The sequence below is a fragment of the Stegastes partitus genome, unplaced genomic scaffold, assembly GCF_000690725.1.
Source record: "Stegastes partitus isolate 25-593 unplaced genomic scaffold, Stegastes_partitus-1.0.2 Scaffold555, whole genome shotgun sequence".
In the NCBI taxonomy this organism is placed as follows: Eukaryota; Metazoa; Chordata; class Actinopteri; family Pomacentridae; genus Stegastes; species Stegastes partitus.
The window spans coordinates 365,248-384,471 of NW_007578286.1; the positions used below are offsets into that span (position 1 = coordinate 365,248).

At 40.6% G+C, this 19,224-nt stretch overlaps 2 protein-coding genes across 3 annotated transcripts in view; one reads left to right on the forward strand and one right to left on the reverse strand.

Annotated features, from left to right (window-relative positions):
* LOC103362093 (liprin-beta-1-like) overlaps nucleotides 1–10,278 on the forward strand; it is a 29,482-nt gene extending 19,204 nt beyond the window's left edge. Inside the window, exons 10-25 of one of the 2 annotated variants that reach the window (XM_008288357.1) lie at nucleotides 72–138; nucleotides 1,356–1,474; nucleotides 1,706–1,779; nucleotides 2,576–2,630; nucleotides 3,007–3,157; nucleotides 3,974–4,109; nucleotides 4,190–4,312; nucleotides 5,292–5,442; nucleotides 6,198–6,309; nucleotides 6,404–6,492; nucleotides 6,629–6,751; nucleotides 6,872–6,997; nucleotides 7,760–7,948; nucleotides 8,979–9,137; nucleotides 9,221–9,286; nucleotides 9,373–10,278. In XM_008288357.1, coding sequence (XP_008286579.1) covers nucleotides 72–138; nucleotides 1,356–1,474; nucleotides 1,706–1,779; nucleotides 2,576–2,630; nucleotides 3,007–3,157; nucleotides 3,974–4,109; nucleotides 4,190–4,312; nucleotides 5,292–5,442; nucleotides 6,198–6,309; nucleotides 6,404–6,492; nucleotides 6,629–6,751; nucleotides 6,872–6,997; nucleotides 7,760–7,948; nucleotides 8,979–9,137; nucleotides 9,221–9,286; nucleotides 9,373–9,465 — 1,833 coding nt within the window. In that variant the 3' untranslated portion in view covers nucleotides 9,466–10,278. The remainder of the gene's footprint in view (nucleotides 1–71; nucleotides 139–1,355; nucleotides 1,475–1,705; nucleotides 1,780–2,575; nucleotides 2,631–3,006; nucleotides 3,158–3,973; nucleotides 4,110–4,189; nucleotides 4,313–5,291; nucleotides 5,443–6,197; nucleotides 6,310–6,403; nucleotides 6,493–6,628; nucleotides 6,752–6,871; nucleotides 6,998–7,759; nucleotides 7,949–8,978; nucleotides 9,138–9,220; nucleotides 9,287–9,372) is intronic. The other variant, XM_008288358.1, reaches the window with a different exon arrangement.
* A 1,223-nt stretch (nucleotides 10,279–11,501) lies between these two features.
* On the reverse strand, nucleotides 11,502–18,789 carry cyb5r3 (cytochrome b5 reductase 3). The gene is made up of 9 exons (XM_008288359.1): nucleotides 18,636–18,789; nucleotides 18,239–18,364; nucleotides 18,037–18,109; nucleotides 17,045–17,151; nucleotides 16,817–16,946; nucleotides 16,653–16,736; nucleotides 16,093–16,178; nucleotides 15,406–15,505; nucleotides 11,502–13,099 (listed from the first exon to the last, which is right to left on the reverse strand). The coding sequence occupies exons 1-9, from the start codon at nucleotides 18,654–18,656 to the stop codon at nucleotides 12,927–12,929; spliced, it is 900 nt and encodes a 299-aa protein (XP_008286581.1). The 5' UTR covers nucleotides 18,657–18,789; the 3' UTR covers nucleotides 11,502–12,926.
* Nucleotides 18,790–19,224: the final 435 nt, after the last annotated feature.

A 19,224-nucleotide genomic window follows, 5' to 3' on the forward strand; every position in this document is an offset into this window, starting at 1 on the left:
TGTCAGCAGCAGCTTTGACTTGCTGATAGTCGTCATTACTGCAATATTATAACATGTGTGTTGATCTACAGGAAAGAAGAATTAAAGAGCTGGAGGAGTCACTTTTAAAGTGCAAGACAGAGCAGGAGCTGGTCAAAGGTCAGACTGTGTTTGAAGATCATTATAAACATTACTCAGAAATTACAAATGTGCTCACGGTGATACTTAGAATGCTGCCATGAAAACTGCTTCAGTATTCAATCAAAGAGTTGGGATTTTAACAAGTTTTCTCCTTTACCATGTAATAAAACTTTTAGAATGAGCATAAAATACACACAGTTGTTTACATCAACCCTCTCAGCCCCAAACAGTTTCTGGGTGTTTCTTTTGTTCCTGTCATATTTTTATTCACTGTGGCATTTTTCACTGCTATATATAAAGTCCTGCACCTGTACTGAAACAACATAACCATGGCTACAAGTAGGAGGAACTCAAATGTCGTTTGTGCATTATAATTATAATGCTGTTAATTATTGAAAAACAAGGAAAAACAAATGTTTGGGGGTTTTTTGGTTGCAAAAGTTTAAAAAAAAAAAAACAAACAAACTGGAACTAACATGTAAAGCATATTTGAATTGCCCAAAGGTGTTACCAACACTGGAACTCTAGTTTGCTTCCATACTTGTGTCCTCTCTTGTCTGTGTAAACGCAATCTGCAGTTCAGCCAAAAAGTCCCAGATTGTTTGGTCACGTGACTGTTGGTTGTTGCTGAGTCATTCATAAGTTCACAGAACTGTGGAGGAGCACAGACAGCTTTGCTTTTTACCGACTCTGTTTTGTTTATTTGTTTTTTAAATAAGACATGTCGAATAAAGAGATTTTGATGAAGCATCATAACTTTCAGCTTCAGTTGCATGCCTCGTTGGGTACTTGAAAATCTGACAATCCCCTCTGTTTTTACAGTTTCTGGTTCCGATAAATGGTGTCACATTGGAAAAAAAATAAGTCGGTCAAGTATTTATGAAAAGCATTATTGAAGTTAAAGATTTAATATTCTCGGACAGAAAAATAATCAGTATGATAACCAATTATCATTGTCAGGCTCCAGTTTCTCCAGTGTGAGGATTTGATCTTTTTCTCTGTTATCATTGTAACTGTGATACATTTTGAGTGTTAGACTCATAACTGGATAAAACAAGACATTTGAGGACACATTACCTGGGGTCCTGGGAAACTGTGGCCAGTTTTCAGTTTTGTAGCACTTCCTTGATTAAAAACACTTCTCTGCCTTATATAATGAATGTTTGCAGCCTTAAGGGGTGGATAAACTCTGACAGAGAATGAACTGAGGGTTTTGGTTCTGTGCCCTCTCTCAGAGAAGTTGAAGGAGGATGACTATGACGATATCCCAGATGATCCCTCGGTTTCTGTCTCCATGGAGGTGGATCAGGTGACCCTGGAGTTGGAGGGGGAGGCAGGAAGGAGCTCCGGCGAGGTAAACACAACCTCTGTCAAAACAATCGTGACACAGGATGAACCCCAGACTGTACACTTCCTTTGTAAAAAACCCAATTTCAGCCTCCCACTCTGAAATTGTTTCTCGCAGGCATTTAGAGCCTCTGTTTGGGTTATTGTTTTTATTATTGTTGGGCTGGGTTAATGTTCTGCTGTTAGGAAATAATGTTCAATTAATAGTGTTTTTCTCCGTCGCCGTCTCTCGTCTCAGTCTATTCCATGCATAGCAGTGCTCTCGGAAATGAATGACCTGGACAGAGAGCGACAGTTACAGGCAGCCGAAAGGTAAAACCCAGACCTTCAGATCTAATTATTGTTATCAAAAGCCATTTGTTTCCGCTTTATTTAGTCTCATGGGTGGAATTAAGTACACTGACATTTCTGCACACAGCTGAAGTAACTGTTGATGATGTCTAGGACCTTTTACATTTTTCAAAGCATGTAGTGTGTCTGGAGCAGGTTGTGAAACATCAGCTTTAATAAATCTATGTTGTGTAAGATGAGGGCGCGTGGCTGGTATGATTTGCTTCATGTGACATGTTCAAAGTGTTCCAAGTTTAGTTTCAGGTGTTACAATAATAACACTGTTGTCATTGAAATGATTTGGCATGTTTAATTGGTTTTTACCACAGTATTAAAATCACACACAGCTAGTAATAGATACTAATTTGTCCCTACCTTGCATTTGCAATAAAACTGTTGCATGCAGAGTCAGGAAGCTTTGCCCACACAGTCCTGAGGAGAGGTCTAATCACAGTCTAACTGAAAACACCTGTGTGGGTGTACGGTGAGAGCCCAAACGCTTCAGACAGAACAGCTAAGAATAAATGTAAATTGGCAAATTGTGAGGCCGTTGCTGCTAATTCAGGTAAGCAGAAGCGTAATCTATTTTACTCTACACCTGGCACAGTTTTACCCCAAGTATACCTTTACATGAGCTCTTCTGGGCTCTTCTTTTGATAGATGTTGGAACCAGCTTTTTTTAAAATGATGGATTGTGTTAGCAAAGCTATACTTTTAAGTATGCTTGATGTTAAGCTTGTTTCTGGACTTCAGGTGTTGTTTATTCTTGTTATTTCAGTTCCTTAGGTGTTGTACAGCCGGGCAACTCCGTTGTAACCAGCAGCTCTGAGCAGGTAAGACCAGGCCTGAGTGTCTACAATGGCTCAACTGTGCAACATAACAGACCAGACTTGATGTAATTTTAGTAATTTCAGTGGTTTAAACACTCAAGTGTTCATTAGTTTCTGATTATCCTTTTCACTGTAGAATCTGAAGAATGTGATTCCCTCCTACTAAGTGGATGCTCCTTGTTATGATTATCAGCATCAGTCTGCATTTAGTCACAGGACCGATCATGTAATTCAGTGTCCTGCAAGTAGTCCTGCTCTGACACTTAGTGGTGAAAATGTGCAACTACACCTTTTCTCATAAACTTGAATTTTAAGGTGAAATACTTTATCTCTGGCCATGTCCTGGCTGTTTCTTCCTTCCTGTATTTTTTTCTCATAGGCTAAAAATAAAGCAGGACCTGGTTCCTCCCCTTCTAAGGGAAAAACCACAAGTGAGGACAGTTTTGGTACCAAGAAGGCCCGCTCCTCTTTCGGCCGTGGCTTCTTTAAGCTGCGTGGAGGCAAGCAGGCAGCCAGCGCCCCCAACCTTGGTGAGCTCTACACTCCAACACAGAATCGTGTATTTGTGTTTTTGGTTTAATCAATAAGTGTTCCTTTTTTTGCTGCTTTTTGTCTTTTGTTTTTAATTACTGATTTTCATGTTCCTGTAAATTGTGAAGACCGCACCCGGAGTGCCAGTGCACCAGTGTTAGGTACAGTAGTGCAGAACGGTCCTGTTGACCTGCAGTATGGCAGCTCTGGATGATGCAGCTGGATGCAGAAACACAGTACTGACACTGCAATGTGACCATTTAGCTCACATGAACTCACTGTCATACTGTTCTCTCATAGAGAAACCTTTCTCCCACTTTTATGAAAGCAGTGGTTCCTAACATTTATGTAGATTATTAAGGATCTAAGTTTTGTTTGACAAGAAAAGTTGGGAATCACTGCTTTTAGTTCCTGCATTTTCTAGACTTTTCTTAAATGTTGCTCAGGTGTGAGTCGTCTATCAGTGATATCATAGAACCATCCAGCTGTCCTTTATCCATGACATTCAGTCATCTGCAATGAAGCTGTTTCAGCTTTCTTTCAGTTTAGGTGTGTTGCATCTCTCATGTGTTGTGAATTAGTAAGTTGTGTTGTTGTAGTTAACTAGTCTGTTGCATGTGTGGTGTCCATTCTGCTGCTGACTTAAGTTTTATTGTTTTAGTTTCACCTCTGGTCCACTGGGTGCTTGTGTAGTTGATGAGCTGTAGTGCTGCTTAAATCTGAGCCAGATTTTTCTGAGAGGAGTTTGGTGGTGGTGGGTGATCGATTCTGTTTCTCTTTACTGTCATGTTAATGCGTATCTAATTATTTTACAGCAGAGACAGAACGTAAAGGCACAGAGCACCTCGACTTGGCTGGTGTTCCTCCACGGAAATCCCATGAAGCAGCTCCTCTGCCGTCCTCCCCCGAAACCAAGAAGAAGTCCAGAGGGTTGATGAAATTCTTTGGCAGGTAAGTCAGTGGTGCCTTATCTGTGTCTGAACTCATGTAAGAAGATTATCTTGCTCGTTTATAAAGTGATTCTCCTGCAGGCTGAAGAGGAGTCACTCCACCTCCTTCAACCTCGATGATGCAGCTGAGATGGAGTTCAGGAGGGGCGGAGTCAGAGCCACAGCTGGACCTCGACTTGGCTGGTCGCGTGAATCAAAGCAAAAGTACGTGTTCTTAAAACTTTCTTTTTTTAATCTACCAGCCACTAAAAGTTGTACTTTTAATAAATAGTCAGATCAAGGTGCTCAAGATTTACAAGCCTAAAGAATCCTAAGAAATTATTACCTCAAATTATTCTTATTGTTAATATATCACTATCCAAACATTGCTGCAGGACTTTTGCCTCAAATGCTGATAAAGTTTTGCTATTTACAAGTTTTAAGAAACTAATGAGTCCTCTAGTTTATTACATATCAATGCTAAACTGCGCCTGTTTCTTCTTTGTTTGGGATTTATCCCCAGTGACTCTTTATTTTTAACCATCTAAACCTAAAGCGGTTTCTGAGAGTATTTTGCTCCTCTCACATTTTCTCTCACTGTGGACTCAATTTTTACTGCAATCTTAAGTCCTGCACTTCTATGGAAACAGCACAACGATGGCTAGAAGTGGAGAGAACTCAGAAATGTCATCTGTGCAGTATGATAGTTATTATGCTGTAAATCACATACGCACAAAAGAAAGTTAAATTTCTTTTTCTTTTTTTTTTTGTTTGCAAAAACTGTAATAAACATGTATAACATTTTTCCAAGTTACCAGTATGGAAAAAAAACAAACAAACATGTGACTGGACATACTGTAAATATTTATGACTGATACTGACATGTGAGTCAGGAATTGGTTCTCAGTTGTACCAGGGAGAGCAGAATTTTCCGTTTTTTACATGATCTGTAGTTTATTGAATTTTTTTTTCATGAGACGTTTACAAGAATATAGTGATTTTGATGGAATATTTTATTTGAAGCTCAGATTTGGTTAACTTCTGAATAAAACTGGCAGACACACACATAAGTTGAAAATGCGATAATTGTTTGATTTTTACAGATTCAGCTGTAATTCTGATAAATGGTGTCATATTGAAGAGGCTTGTTTTCAGCCTGGAGCCTTGTCTGACTTGATTTAAAAGTGTCTCTGTCTCTGTTCAGTGCTGTTGATGTTCCTTTCTCGCGGTGGAGTAAAGATGACGTTTGTGTGTGGCTCCATGAGCAGGGCCTCGGGTTATATGTTGCCCAGGGCCAGAACTGGATCAAATCAGGACAAACGTTACTGCAGGCATCACAGCACGATCTGGAGAAGGTCAGTAGAGAGTTTTCACACCAACAGTCTTCTTTCTTTCCATTTAGTTTTTATGTAAAATGTTTCAATCATTCTAGCCAACTTAATTGACCATTTATCCAACATTTGCTGCAAATATGAACCATTTATCTCCTAGCTTCAGCAAGTTACCTCTTGGTGTTAGCACTCTTTCAGTTCGTGGATTGTTTTGTACTTCTAGCTTTCAGTTTTAACTATTTCTTCTTTGCTTTTAGCTAACTGGTTAGCATTTTAGCTTCCCTTGCTACCCAGTTTTCATACCTCAGTGCAGTGTCTTAATTTTTTATTATTTTAATTAGTTCAGCTATTTTTTTTAATGTTCCCCCTGTGAAACTGCAGAAGTACAGCTACCCCATGTTGGGAATCACTGGTGCAAGATGCTACAAACAAACTCACGAGCTGTAAGGCTACAAGCCAGGGAGATGAAAGCTGTGGCACATAGCAAGACCAGTTTATAAATCCTCACAGTACTTCATTAACACAAACTAAAGGGTTTCTCATAGCTGTATACACACACATCCAGCTGATCCTTGCTAGACAGCAGTTAAACACTGATCTAAGCAAGAGTACTTTCAACAGATTTCTAATCACCTATTTTGTGCAGTCGTCCTCCACCTGAATTCTAGCATAGTGCTCAAATACACCATTTAAGTACACTTGACTTTAAAATCTTAATTAAAATCTGGACACTCTTGATGTTTGACCTTTTGACAGCAGTTGTCGGTTTATGTTTCCAGGAGTTGGGCATAAAGCAGCCTCTCCACAGGAAGAAGCTCCAGCTGGCCCTGCAGGCTCTCGGGTCAGAGGAGGAGGATCTGAAGGGCAAACTGGACCACAACTGGGTGAACAGTAAGTGATGTCGTCTTACAGCTTCATATACGTACTGTGCTGTCCTCAGCGACTATCAATGTAGATTAAATACACTGATGTTTGTTCTTTTTAGGATGGCTGGATGACATCGGCCTCCCGCAGTACAAGAGTCACTTTGATGAGGCTCGTGTTGATGGACGCATGCTGCACTACATGACAGTGGTGAGCTGACAGAACATCTTAAACCACCTTCTAGCAGGATGTCGTTCATAGTTTAATCTTTTCCACTGAATAAATCATTCAGTGGGTCGTGTGACTTTGTGATAACTCTTTGCCGTTGTGTGATCCTGTTTCCCAGGAGGACCTGCTGTCTCTGAAGGTCGGCAGTGTTCTCCATCACCTCAGCATCAAGAGAGCCATTCAGGTCCTCCGACTGAACTTCTACGAACCCAGCTGTCTCAGACGACGACCCTCTGATGAGGTATCACACAGAGTGTCTCAACCCACACTCCTCTTTTGTTCTAAAACCTCCTTTGATTTAAAAAAAAAAAAAAAAAAGCGTATCTTCTTCTGAAATCAATATTTCCATTCTCTGGTCTAGAACAACGTCACGCCGGCTGAGATCTCCCAGTGGACCAACCACAGAGTGATGGAGTGGCTGCGCTCTGTGGATCTGGCAGAATATGCCCCCAACCTGAGGGGGAGTGGTGTTCATGGAGGGCTGATGGTGAGTGTGGTGGGGGATCAGCATTTAATGCAACATCGTATAAAACACATGAGGTAAAACTGATTTTAACAGCAAATTAAAGCTCACAGGAAGAAAACAAAGGCAATAAAGATAATACAGGCCCCCAACTGTCTGTCCTCTAAATTTATTGTATGGTGATTTTTGTAAGAAACTAAAACATGAGTAAAAAAAAAGTGTGACAGATTAAATGAGCAGTGTGTTTAGCTGCTCTAATGCAGCTGCAGTCAGTGCCATCAGTGTACACCAGTTAGTAGTTAGACACATTTGCAGTGAGTTCATGGAGCTAACATTATGTTTATAAAATCTGTCCTTGAAAGCTGACAGAATCGAAGAGTGCCGTGTAGAAATAAGGAGCTACACATTGTTTCAGAAATCACCAGAGTTCCTTAGTAGTGAACGTGTCACCTCTGTGGTGAGCAAGAACCTGATCCTGAAATGTGATTTTTACCAAATGGGACAATGTAGCTGCTCTGGAAAAAAATATATATGTTTTTAGGTATTAATATAAATGTACACAGTGTGGACCAATAGCGTCTGCTGCAGATTATAGGACACCACAAACTGTGAACAACCCGCCCAAAAAAGTCTGCTTATTGCAGTCAGTCTCAATATCTAATTAAAGACGCTGGTTGATTTTCTATGAAACTATTTCCTGGTTTTGCTTTTCACTACTGTTATTTTTTTTCTCTCTCGTACCCTGTTCAACCTTCCACGATTATGTTTAATCTTCGTGTTTTAAAGGTGTTGGAGCCTCGTTTTAACGTGGAAGCACTCGCCCTTCTGCTCAACATTCCTCCCAACAAAACCCTGCTGAGACGCCACCTGGCCACACATTTTCACCTGCTCATTGGCTCCGAGGCTCAGCGGCTCAAACAGGACTGTCTGGAAAACCCAGACTACAGCGTCCTCACAGCCACGGCCAAGGTCAAGGTAGCTGCCCGTCCACTGCTTCACAAACAGTCCCTGTGTGTCACTATGGTGATATCAGCTTCACTTTCACTTGATAGTTACAGCAGAATAAAACTCAAGTCTAGGGTTGGGCATTGAAAACTGGGATCAAAATTCAGATTCCAAAGACATCATTGAGATATAAAATTTTGATAATGCTCATTGATTCCTCAGCAGATTTTCTTTGAGGTAGTTTTAAATTAGCAGTGTACTGCAAACACCTGCCGTATCATACCAGCACCATCTGTGTCATTCGTCATGCAAGTTAAATACATCTTTTTATCTCCTAATGCATTTGTCTTAATAAATGAATGAGTCTACCTCATTATCATAATTTTGCAGTTTACAAGAACACGATGGGACCCTGTTGTTGGTACAGTAAAGTAGCCAAAGTGAACCTAAAACCATACACAGAGTACAGACCTCCATCTCTGTGATCACTTTATCTGGCTCTATGTAACAGGATGCTGTACTAACACGACATGAACAGGGACTTTCTACTTCTCTTGAGTAACAGCGAACAGAACACACACTGACTGATCTGCTTCTCGAGGCTCATTACAGCTGACTGAAGGAACTTTATGGCTCCTTATAGCAGCACTTAACTGTATCTTTCCATAAAGGGGATGTACTGACCTTACTTTTTAAAAGCATAGTAATTATGTTAGTTCATGTTGTTGTTAAGTACTTGGTCACCTGGACAGTGTTGGAGGAAGTGCTCAGATTCTTTACTTTAGCAAGAAGGATAATGTATGTTATTAACAGTAAAACTACAGAAAAATGCATTCTTTCCCTCAGACCTTTACTGTCAGATCAACAGTCAAAAGCTTTTCCTCTCAGAAAAGAGAAAGAAATTCAGCAAACCCTTGAGTGAGAAGCTGGAGTAATAGTTTCAGCTCTACTTGACACTTGCAAAATCCGGCATCTCCTTAATTAGCATCAGCTTTTCAAAAAAAGAAAAAGAAAAAATGGGGTGGACCAGATGCCAAGTGTCTCTTGTTTCCTCATCCAGCCAAGACGCCTGTCATTTGGTGGTTTTGGCACTCTGAGGAAGAAACGTCATGACGACGGTGAGGAGTACGTCTGCCCCATGAATGTGGAAATGCCCAAGAACAGCAGCTTCCAGAGGAGCGTCCGGATCTACCAGGATAACTTTGACCACCTGGAACAGGTACAGAGACACGACTGCCTCTGCTTTGTTCACATTTACAGGAATTATATTGTGATTGTAATTTATTTATTTATTTTTGTCAGATGGAAGACTCTGAAGGAACCGTCAGACAGATAGGAGCGTTTTCTGAGGGAATCAATAATCTGACGGTGAGACCTGCTCCACCATGATCCCAGTACATCACCAAGGTTGGCCATCACTGGACTGAATGAGTCTCCTCCTGTCTGTGTTTCAGAGCATGCTGAAGGAGGATGAGTTTTTTCGGGAGATCTCCGTTTGCCCTCCAGAGGACGACACAGCAGAAATGCACAGTAACTCCAACATCTGACTGAACCGACTCCACCTCTGAGCAGCCTTTGTAGTCGAACACGTGAGACTTGGACAGTATTTCCATCATTCACACACACACACACACACAGTTTCCATGACCATATATATATTTATTGAAGTTGTCCAAAACATATTGCATGAACTGAAAATGCAAGATTTAATAGCATTAATGTACCCCTTTCTGCATTTATTGTATTATTCGAGCATTTGTGTTTTTCTCAGTAATCAGTGAGTTAAGCTTTAAGCATTTCTCCTCTTATTGTAGGGACTCATCCTCAGTAGTAGTCAGACTCATGCTTGTGGTACGTGAGGTTGCATTGTTACCTTCTACAGAGTCATTTACTTTGTTTGGAATCTAACTGCAAAGGTAGATATGATTTTATTTTTCCAGGTTTTGAAATTTCACTCCATTGTGACGGAGGTGAGTAGGATGTTCTGTGTGGTGCATCTTTTCACAAAGTGTCCGTGTCAGACTGTGAAAAACTTAGTGTCAGTGGCACTGGTCCATGTTGCAGTTTAATTTTTAACTGAGAGCACCACACACACATCCGTTCAGTCATAAAGCAGTGGAGGCAGAAATATCAAAACCTACACTAATAAAACTACAATCATTTATGGAGCAAGACTCCACTGGGAGGGAGACATTTTTATAAATGTTTATGTTCTTAATGACAATTGGAGACGAATACACCACACTTGCCTGTCTTAAGCTTATGTCTACATCATAGTCTACACCAGCGGTGTCCAATCCTGGTCCTCGAAGGCCACAGTCCTGCATGTTCTAGATGTTTCCCTCTTCCAACACACCTGATTCAAATGATCAGCTCATCATCAAGCTCTGTAGAAGACTGATAATGATCCTGATCATTTGAATCAGGTGTGTTGGAAGAGGGAAACATCTAAAACATGCAGGACTGTGGCCCTCGAGGACCAGGATTGGACACCCCTGATCTAAAACATGCAGGACTGTGGCCCTCGAGGACCAGGATTGGACACCCCTGGTCTACACTGTTGTGAGCATTTGTACTTTATGCTGAGTTTGTTTGTGTACTTAAACAATGGTGACTAAAATGGAAGCTAATATATGTTGATCAAAAAGACTGTGATGTATTAACTGACTGAGACAATACACAGATTGGTAGATCTATGAAAACAGTGCATGACTACAGTGGCACAATACTGACTCTTGCATTCTGATCAGACCAGACACAATTGTTTCATCTGCACTGGATCTATGCAGACAGTTCAATGAAGCTGTAGTCTGTAGCATAACCTGCAGAAACGCTTCAGTGAAACAAAGCAAATACAAGAGTCAGTACTGAAATGAATGAAATGAAAAATACTTTATTTATCCCAGAAGGGAAATTCAATTAATTAAATTCAAAATACTGTGCCAATGTGGCCGTTTTCTCATATTCATACATCCACCAATCTGTGTATAGACTCATCCAAAAGCTCTGCATTTCAGTAAAAGTAACTGTTGTTCAGCACGTACCAGCTCCATTTCAGTCACTATTGAAGTTCACAAGGAAACTCAACACAGTGGCATAGAAACGCTGCTGCTAACTGGTGCTTTGATGCTATCACACCAGTGCACAAGTATAAATACTCACAGCAGTGTATTCCACATGGCAGTCTGTAGATTCAACATAGGAGTCTAAATACAGCTTCAGAGGGATAATTCTGGACGTTGGATTGCATTGTGTACTTATGCACAGTTGGTGTATTACTGACAGTAGATGACGGCTGACGCGGCTCCAGTTTGGAGAAGCAGACAAGAAGACTGGCGAAACATTCTTCAGCCGCCCCATCACTTTAACTGTATGCTATGTTTAGATTATTGTCACTGTTACTCTGATCTCTAACAACCAGATGAAGCATTTCTGTTGCTCTCGTCAGATCAACCACTCTGTGTTGACACAAGCAGCAATTTTAACCTGTAGAAAATGGGAGCTGCTTGGTGTTTTAACACATTAGTTAAGATCCAAATTAATGTGTCAACACAACAAAGTCACATGAAAATGTCAGCACCTCCTGTGTTCTGTGAGGCTAAATGACCGTTTCTGTCAACACAGTGTGGTGGATCTGATGAGAGCAACGGAACTGGGTCAGTTTCCTGTCAGCAAAGTGAAATGTTCAACCCACAGCATACACTTAAAACTGATTTTTTTTTTAAGTGGCTGAAAGACTTTTTGCTCCCTGCTTGCCAGTCCTCCTGTCTGCTTCTCCGCACTGTGCATGCCAGCAGTGCTAAGGATACATACACCTCACTTCAAAGAAAGCTATAAGCTATAGCCAGGAGGTTATTAGTTTAGCATGAAGACTAGAAACAGGACAAAGTGCTGTCCTGGCTCTGTCCCAAATCAAAAAAATCCACCAAAGCCCAATATGTTGCATGTCATTTGTGAGGTTCACCACAAACTAGCTACAGCACGTAACACTACCCAAAATCACAACTTGTTACTTTTACATCTTTGGTCTTGCACAACTTAAATGAATGAGATCTAACGTGTTAATGAGCTTTTGACAGAGCCGAGCTAGCAGCTTCCTCCTGTTAACAGTCTTTATGCTAAGCTAACAACCTCCGATTCTAGTTTCAGTCACTCAGCACAGCTCCTAAAACGTCCAACTGTTCTGTCAACAGCATGAACAAAAATAAACATGGAAACCAAAGTCTAAGTTGTTATGAAGACATAACCAAATCTCTGTTTTTGTGCATATCAATAATGTTGTTTTGTTCTGTTGTGTTTTTGGTAATAAAAACAAGACAAAGTAAACGTGTCTTCACTTTTGGTAGAAGCTCCCTCAAACCCAAAGAGAAGCTACAACACAGTTGTAAATGAGGATAAACGATTTTGATAATTTGTTCTGCAGAGCTTTTTGATACAAAATAATAATAAAAACAATCAATAACAGCTGATTTCTTTGTTGCATATTCAAACACAAGCAGACAATCTTGCAGAAAAGTGACCTCAATACATTGAAAAAAACAAAACACTCGTGAACATGTTTAAGCAAAATATCGACAACTTGGACGTGACAACAGGTTTAACGGAATAGTGAATACTTTGTTTTTAAGCTTTGCAGGTGTTAAGGCACTCAGAAAACAGCCAGTAAACCTCAACTCTTCTGATATTGAAGCCTAAATAAGACCACAGCAGGACGATACATTTGCAACACATTTGGAATCACATCCTCATTTTCAAGCCCAAGGTCTAAAAACTTACTTTCCCATCAGAAACATCTTCAACCAAGCTCATATATTCACTTTGCTCCCTGCCCTTCCATCAAACCAACATGAATTGGTCCGAGCTGTGATTCTTTGCATGATGAATATCATGGCATACATATACATATATATATATTTTATATATATAGTGTACATAGTGCAATACCCCCCTGCAGCCATACGCGTGCTTTAATGCTTCCAAACCTTGATTCCTCTGTTTGGACGGACGCCTAGAAGGTGAACCTGCGGCTGTGGGAGTGGCCCACTTTGTCCAGATTGGGGTCGCAGGCGAACTGGATCATGGGAGGAGGTCCACACATCAGGATGACGGTGTCGTCGCTGGGAGGTGGCAGGTGCTCCCTCACCATGTCTTCACTGATGAAGCCCTGACTGTACTCCCAGTCTGAAACACAGGAAGGAAAATAAAGCTCACTACTAGACCACAGAGGAGGTATTTGTCCAATAGGCACAGTGGAAAGGAATTTCATAGTGTTCACTAGTGACACCTACTGGTCAGCAGAGTCTTTAATGCATAGTACACTCTTTTAAATATCTATTTAAAAGAACAAGTGAGGTAGAGCTGAAATTATTAGTTTATTGGACACTAAACATTTCTGAGTTGCTCTTTGTGTTCTGACAGCAGATCAATTCATGGCCTGTACTACTAGTTCAGGAGGATCACTAAACCCAATAACCGCAGTCACACGAAGCTGGTTTTCACTTTTTTCCTTCACTTGGGGTTTTTTGATTTTGGTTTTTTTTTGTTTCTTCCTTAAGGGGCCACCGGTTCCCCATTCCCAACCTTGACCCTTTTTGGGGTTGCTTTTTTTTCCCAGGACCACAAACTATAATCCAAAACCAATATGAGGAATTGAAAAATATATGACGTGCTAAATGCAACACAGGAAGCAAAACTGATAAAACAAACTGCTGACTGCGTGAACATTAAGTGAACAGACAATATCAGTAGATGTGACTGTAATTACAGCTATGTATGTCATTGAAAGTACTGCTGTCATTTGTGTTTGTGGTCTAAAACACACCTTTATCCTATTTCATACAAACAAATTCTTATTTTGTGTTTTATTGTCTTAATTTTTTATGTTACTTTGTGTGTTTTACTCTCAAATGTCATTTCTATAATTCACTGTATATTTATTTAGAATTTCTTGAATTTTTAATTTTCATAAATGTCCAATAGACAAAGTTAGTTCAATACACACCTAAATGTGTTTTTTGTTTTGTTTTGTTCTTCATTTGTCTTAAAACCGACATTTTATGGAATATACTACAAAAACATGTCTTTGTGAGTGGTGTCTCATCTTAAAGACTTGGAAGAAAGCTTCTGTGAGACTTTTCAGACCCAAAAACTTCACATGAAACTGTGACATGACTGTGCAGAAAATGTGGCCTCCTCTGTTATCAGTCACATGATTCTGTGAAAATGAGACAAGCCTCAAAACACAACATCACGACTACTTCCTCTGTTGTTCACCACAACACACGATTCAAATACGTTAAAACTAGAGCTGCCACATTTATCTGCTCACTTACAGACAGAAATTAATCAGGAACTATTCATAAGGTAGATGACTTTTAGGAGGAAATGAAAGGAAAAAATAAAAAGATTTCCTGAATGTTTTCAGATTTGTGACTGAACTAAACTATCAGTTATCAGTCTCTTGCAGGAGGGTACACTCTAAGGCTCAGGATATCATTCAGTGCTCCCATCATCCCCTCCATGCTGAGTTTGAGCTCCTACCCTCTGGCAGGAGATTTAAACTGCCAAAGGCTCGATCCAACAGGATGAAAAACTCCTTCATAACACAAGCCATTGCTGTACTTAACTCAGATTCTGGAGGATGACTCTGCTGTTGTGTGCTGTCCATTTTAGTGTGGTGTCAGGATGTGATCGACTGTGATTGTGTTTTCTGTGTTTTTGTGCTTCTTGCCTGCCTGCAGAGCAAATTTCCCTCAGGGGACAATAAAGTTAAGTTTAAAGACAACACTCTTAGCTCCTAGAATGTGTATTGGACATTTTATACCCCCTACGTTAGTTGTTGACAAGTAAAACAATCATTAGCTGTCCGAAGTATCACTTCACTAAACTTCCTGATAGAGCTGAACAATTTGTGGAAAATATCTAATTGATTGGGTTTGATTTGTGATATAACTTTTTGAAAGTCAAGCTTCAGTTTTATATTCACTGTGTAAAAATATTTAAGCCATGATGGTGCATGACTACATGAGATACCATCAAACGTGTGACTGTCACACACAAGGAGGAACTGAACCACATAGTACACACTGATCAATAAACAACCCCTCAAAGTTTCAACTTGCTCACATTGCATGACACTGAATTACAGCTTTAGTCTCATTTCTTATTAGCCACACGATAAATAATGATAATAACTACCCAGAGTTCACCTCTGCACTTTGCCTGTTGCATCGTTTCAAATTACAATTTAAAATCCATTGTTTGTTGTGACAATTTGGCATGGGTATGGTTCATTTAGGGCTTAACTGTACACATGTTCTGGGACCCAGTGAGGAAACTGGCAGGTGTGCAGGGAGGAGCAGGATCAGGTAAAAGGTCTGAGGGCTTCTGTTAGTGTTGGTATAACTGTGTGAGACCATCAGACACCTACTACCTGCACACATCTGATTTACAGCTTGATTCATGACATGCACTGTTCGAGGACTCACTCTCTGGTGCTCTGTCGACGGTGAACCACAGCTTGAACCGGTCCGGGTTGTTCACCTGAATCTCCTCCAGCTCTGGTCTGAGCAGGATGTCTTTCTCAGTCTGTGAGCACAAAGAGGAACACGTTTAACTACTGTACCGTAGTAAGAACGAGACTGCTGTCATCCACAAATATATTAGAAAGCAAATAGCGCCTAATACGATCAGCCACAACTTTTAAACCACCTGCTGAATCTATATCCTCTATAAAGGAAAATCCCTGAATATCAGGCACATTAGATAAGAAATTATGATTATAAAATAATAAACTACAATCGGAAACAGAAGAGAAACATGATAGATGTCAAACACTTTCTTCCACGTCTGCTCTAGAGGTCATTTAAACACTTTCGGTTCTCTTGAGCTCATGGGACAGACGGATGAATGTCCACCAGGTTACTTCTAAAAACGTCTATATAACGTAGTTTAAACTGCAGCAGCTACAACAGAAACATGCTGCCGACACTCTGACGCTTCACTATGAATAACTGAATGATGTCATATATGATAATACATCAGTGAGAGGGAGCAAACCAGGACTGTAATATCTTAATTACATTTTGTGCTGATACTTGTGCACTCTAGTAGGGTTTTTCATGCAGGACTTATTTGAAATAGAGATATAGTGTCAATATTTTGATATGTCTCACCTGGTTGGCAAACAGCAGGTAGCACACTGTTTTATCCTGAGGATCCTTCATGACTGCTGTGATGAGCTGCAGCATGGGGGTGATCCCTGTAAAAACACCAGGAAAGGTCACACACTGTCTTAACAGAAGGTCTTTACACACAGAATATGTTCTATTATATACAACATAAGCCTAAAAGTATGTTGACATCCATGAGTGCTTTGTGATTTGTAAACATTTCTCTTTAATATTAAACAGGCAACAATTAAAGTACAGAATGTTTCAGTCATTCAGTAAGAGTTGAACAAAACTCTGGCCCTATCTGCCCCGTCAGGACGCTGTGGGTGTGGTTTGATCAGATACAACAACCCAACTGAACTCTTTTCACTTTGAGAAAGGCTCAGAGGTAAAACAACAACAACAACAACAAAAAGATTAAAAAACACTTCTGTGTGAAACAACCAAACGCTGTTTACTAATTAAATTGTTCATTAGATGAGATGTGTTCGGATCTGTGTGGCTCAGTGAGACACTTTTCTGAAGTGAAACAGCTGTTAGAAAAGAGACACAGTTCTTCTCACCTGTCCCTCCAGCGATCATGCCCACATGCTTGGCTGTCTTGGTCTCAGCTGGAGACTTCTTGTCAGGCTTAACAGCAAACACACCTGCAGGGGGAAAGTTACAGCATTAAATCAGGCTGCTTCAGCGCCGTTTAATTAATAACTCATCTATTCACGTCGCTCACCTTTGCCATTGTAAACCAGCAGGCCGCTGGGTCCTCTGAAGTCGATGGTGTCGTTGAGCTTGAGGCTCTCCAAGTACTGACTCATCTTCCCCCCCTCTGGGAACTTAGGATGAACGCCTTTAAAGTAAATCTGGCAGCATGGAACAAACGGAGAGACAGATTTAAAACAACAATCTATACCTGCATACATGTATAAAACATACATAACAACTCTTCCAAACTCTGTACCTTCACCACCAGGTCCACGTAGCCTTTGTCATCATCACTGGACACCGGTGTGTACGGACGCACGACCAGCTTCCCGTCTATCTTTGCAGACAAATAGATATGCTGCCCTGAAAGGAGAACAAAGAAGGCTTCAGTTGGCTTTGGACGTCAGCAGCTTCTTATCTTTTATATAATTTGGTATCAATGCATCATTTAGAGCTAAAACAAAAAGTCGATTAACAGGATTATCAGCAACTAACAAGCAAGTAGCAAGTATTATAACAGCTATGAGCACTTGAAAAATCACATTTTTTTGTTCTTGTATTTTATGGCATTACGATTTTATTGCATAAGAAACATGACTGAGTTTCCTCCTAGTCGTTGTTGTGCTGCTTCCATAGAGGTGCAGACGTTATACTGCAATAAATCATTATCTAACAGAGAGTAAAAATGTGACAGGAGCTACAAAAACAGCCCAGAAATTGCTTGAGAGGTTTAAACAGGGAGACGGGGCTTATGTCAGTGAACCACAGCGTGCATGCATTAATCATGAAGTGTACATTAGGGGGAGTGATTTCAAATCACAACTTGAAATCAATCAACGGCCAGGATAAACAACTCAGCTTTAATTACATTAAATTAAATTACAGCAATAGTCACACCTTGTATATCTTAAACTTCAGCCCTTGCAACTTGCTGACTGCATTGTTTCTAATTGTGATTTGAAGATGACAAGTTGCTCAGTCCTCTTCAGAAACAAGCAGCAGTTTGAAAACATCCTAAACCAACAGATGAGCTCTATGTAAAGGGCTGTTTATATGATATACTCCTACTGAACAGATGCTTCTCTGCATTATCCCACTACAGTGTGTTTAATTGTATACCGCTCCCACTTCACAACACTGCAGATTGTTTATGATGCAGTTACATTTGACAGCAGTCAGTCTCATGATGACTAGGTTAATACATGAGCTATTAAATCCTGCTAGCGCCTGTGTGGGACTCATACTGACCGATGGGGAGGCCCAGGACGTGTTCAGGAGAAGGCAGAGCAAAGCGGAACCTCCTGGTGTCATGGCTGACAATCTGAAGCAGCAACAAACAGTGTCACAAAGTTAAATCAAAAAAATACAGACGGCGGCGGCGGTACGTGAACGCACCAGTCGTATTTGTAAACACTCAAACAGCTCATTAAGCCTGCAGTCAGCGTGTTACCTGTCTGTCTATGAGCCGCAGGGCATACTTGATGTTGGGGTCCTCTAAGGTGATGGCAGCCCTCCTCTTGGAGAACAGCAGTCTGAAGATGAGGTTGATGATGCTGTCAAAGCCGCCTCGGATCAACTGGGATGAAGGTCAAAAAAGGCAGGAGCATGAGTCAACCAGCAGCAGCAGCTAGCGTTAGCCACCAAAACAGTTAGCTGTGTGGGGCGTAGTCGAGCTAAAGTCATTTAGTTTAATCCATAACAGGACAAATGAGTCACGGTGGGCAGGCCGACGGTCTGCTCAAGTTATGTCTGGAAAACTGCACGTTAGCTAACGTCCGCGCGAGCTAACGCAAAGAAACTGGCTAAAGCAAAACGAGCCCGGTGACTTTTAATTCACTCATACTCACCCCGATAATGTAGGACAGCATTGTGAGTCCGTCTGGAGAAGAGTGAAGTTGTTCGTCGACGGAGGAAGCAACTCCAGGTGGATTCAAGGCAACTATTTGCGACGCTGCTACAAGCTACAAGTCCGTTAAGTTAGCGAGCAGAGGTACACACAACCGGTCACCGTGAAGGAAAATAAAAGCACTGATTTAAGAGCTAATATATACATACATTAAAAAGATACACTCAGCATCTAGATCATAAAATTGACATTAAGACTTTGTTACTGTTCTGAGTATAATTCTAATTTATTTACCAATACGTCGGATGTTTCCTGGCTAAACGTACAATAAAAGGTGTTAACGGAGCTTCCGGTCTAAAGCGACTAACTCCTGGTAACTTGACAGCACTCAGCTCTGACGTCATTTCCGCATAGCAGGTCTGGATTTTCTGAATAAAACTGCATAGAATTTAAGAACAGGCACAAAATAAGTGCATGAAGGATTTTATAAGACCATATTTTAAATGCCTCATTAAAAATAATGAAAGTCACACATACACTAATATGTGTGTTTCCAAATTTTAATCTCAAAATAACACAAAAATTCACTA

What these genes read in the sequence shown, in the direction of transcription:
- cyb5r3 (XM_008288359.1), bottom strand. Translation starts at nt 18,656, where the DNA reads ATGCTGTCCTACATTATCGGG. An exon ending in CGTCCTGGGCCTCCCCATCG is followed by an intron (nt 17,152 to 18,036) that starts GTCAGTATGAGT and finishes TTCTCCTTTCAG; the next exon opens with GGCAGCATATCTATTTGTCT. An exon ending in ACGTGGACCTGGTGGTGAAG is followed by an intron (nt 16,947 to 17,044) that starts GTACAGAGTTTG and finishes CCATGCTGCCAG; the next exon opens with ATTTACTTTAAAGGCGTTCA.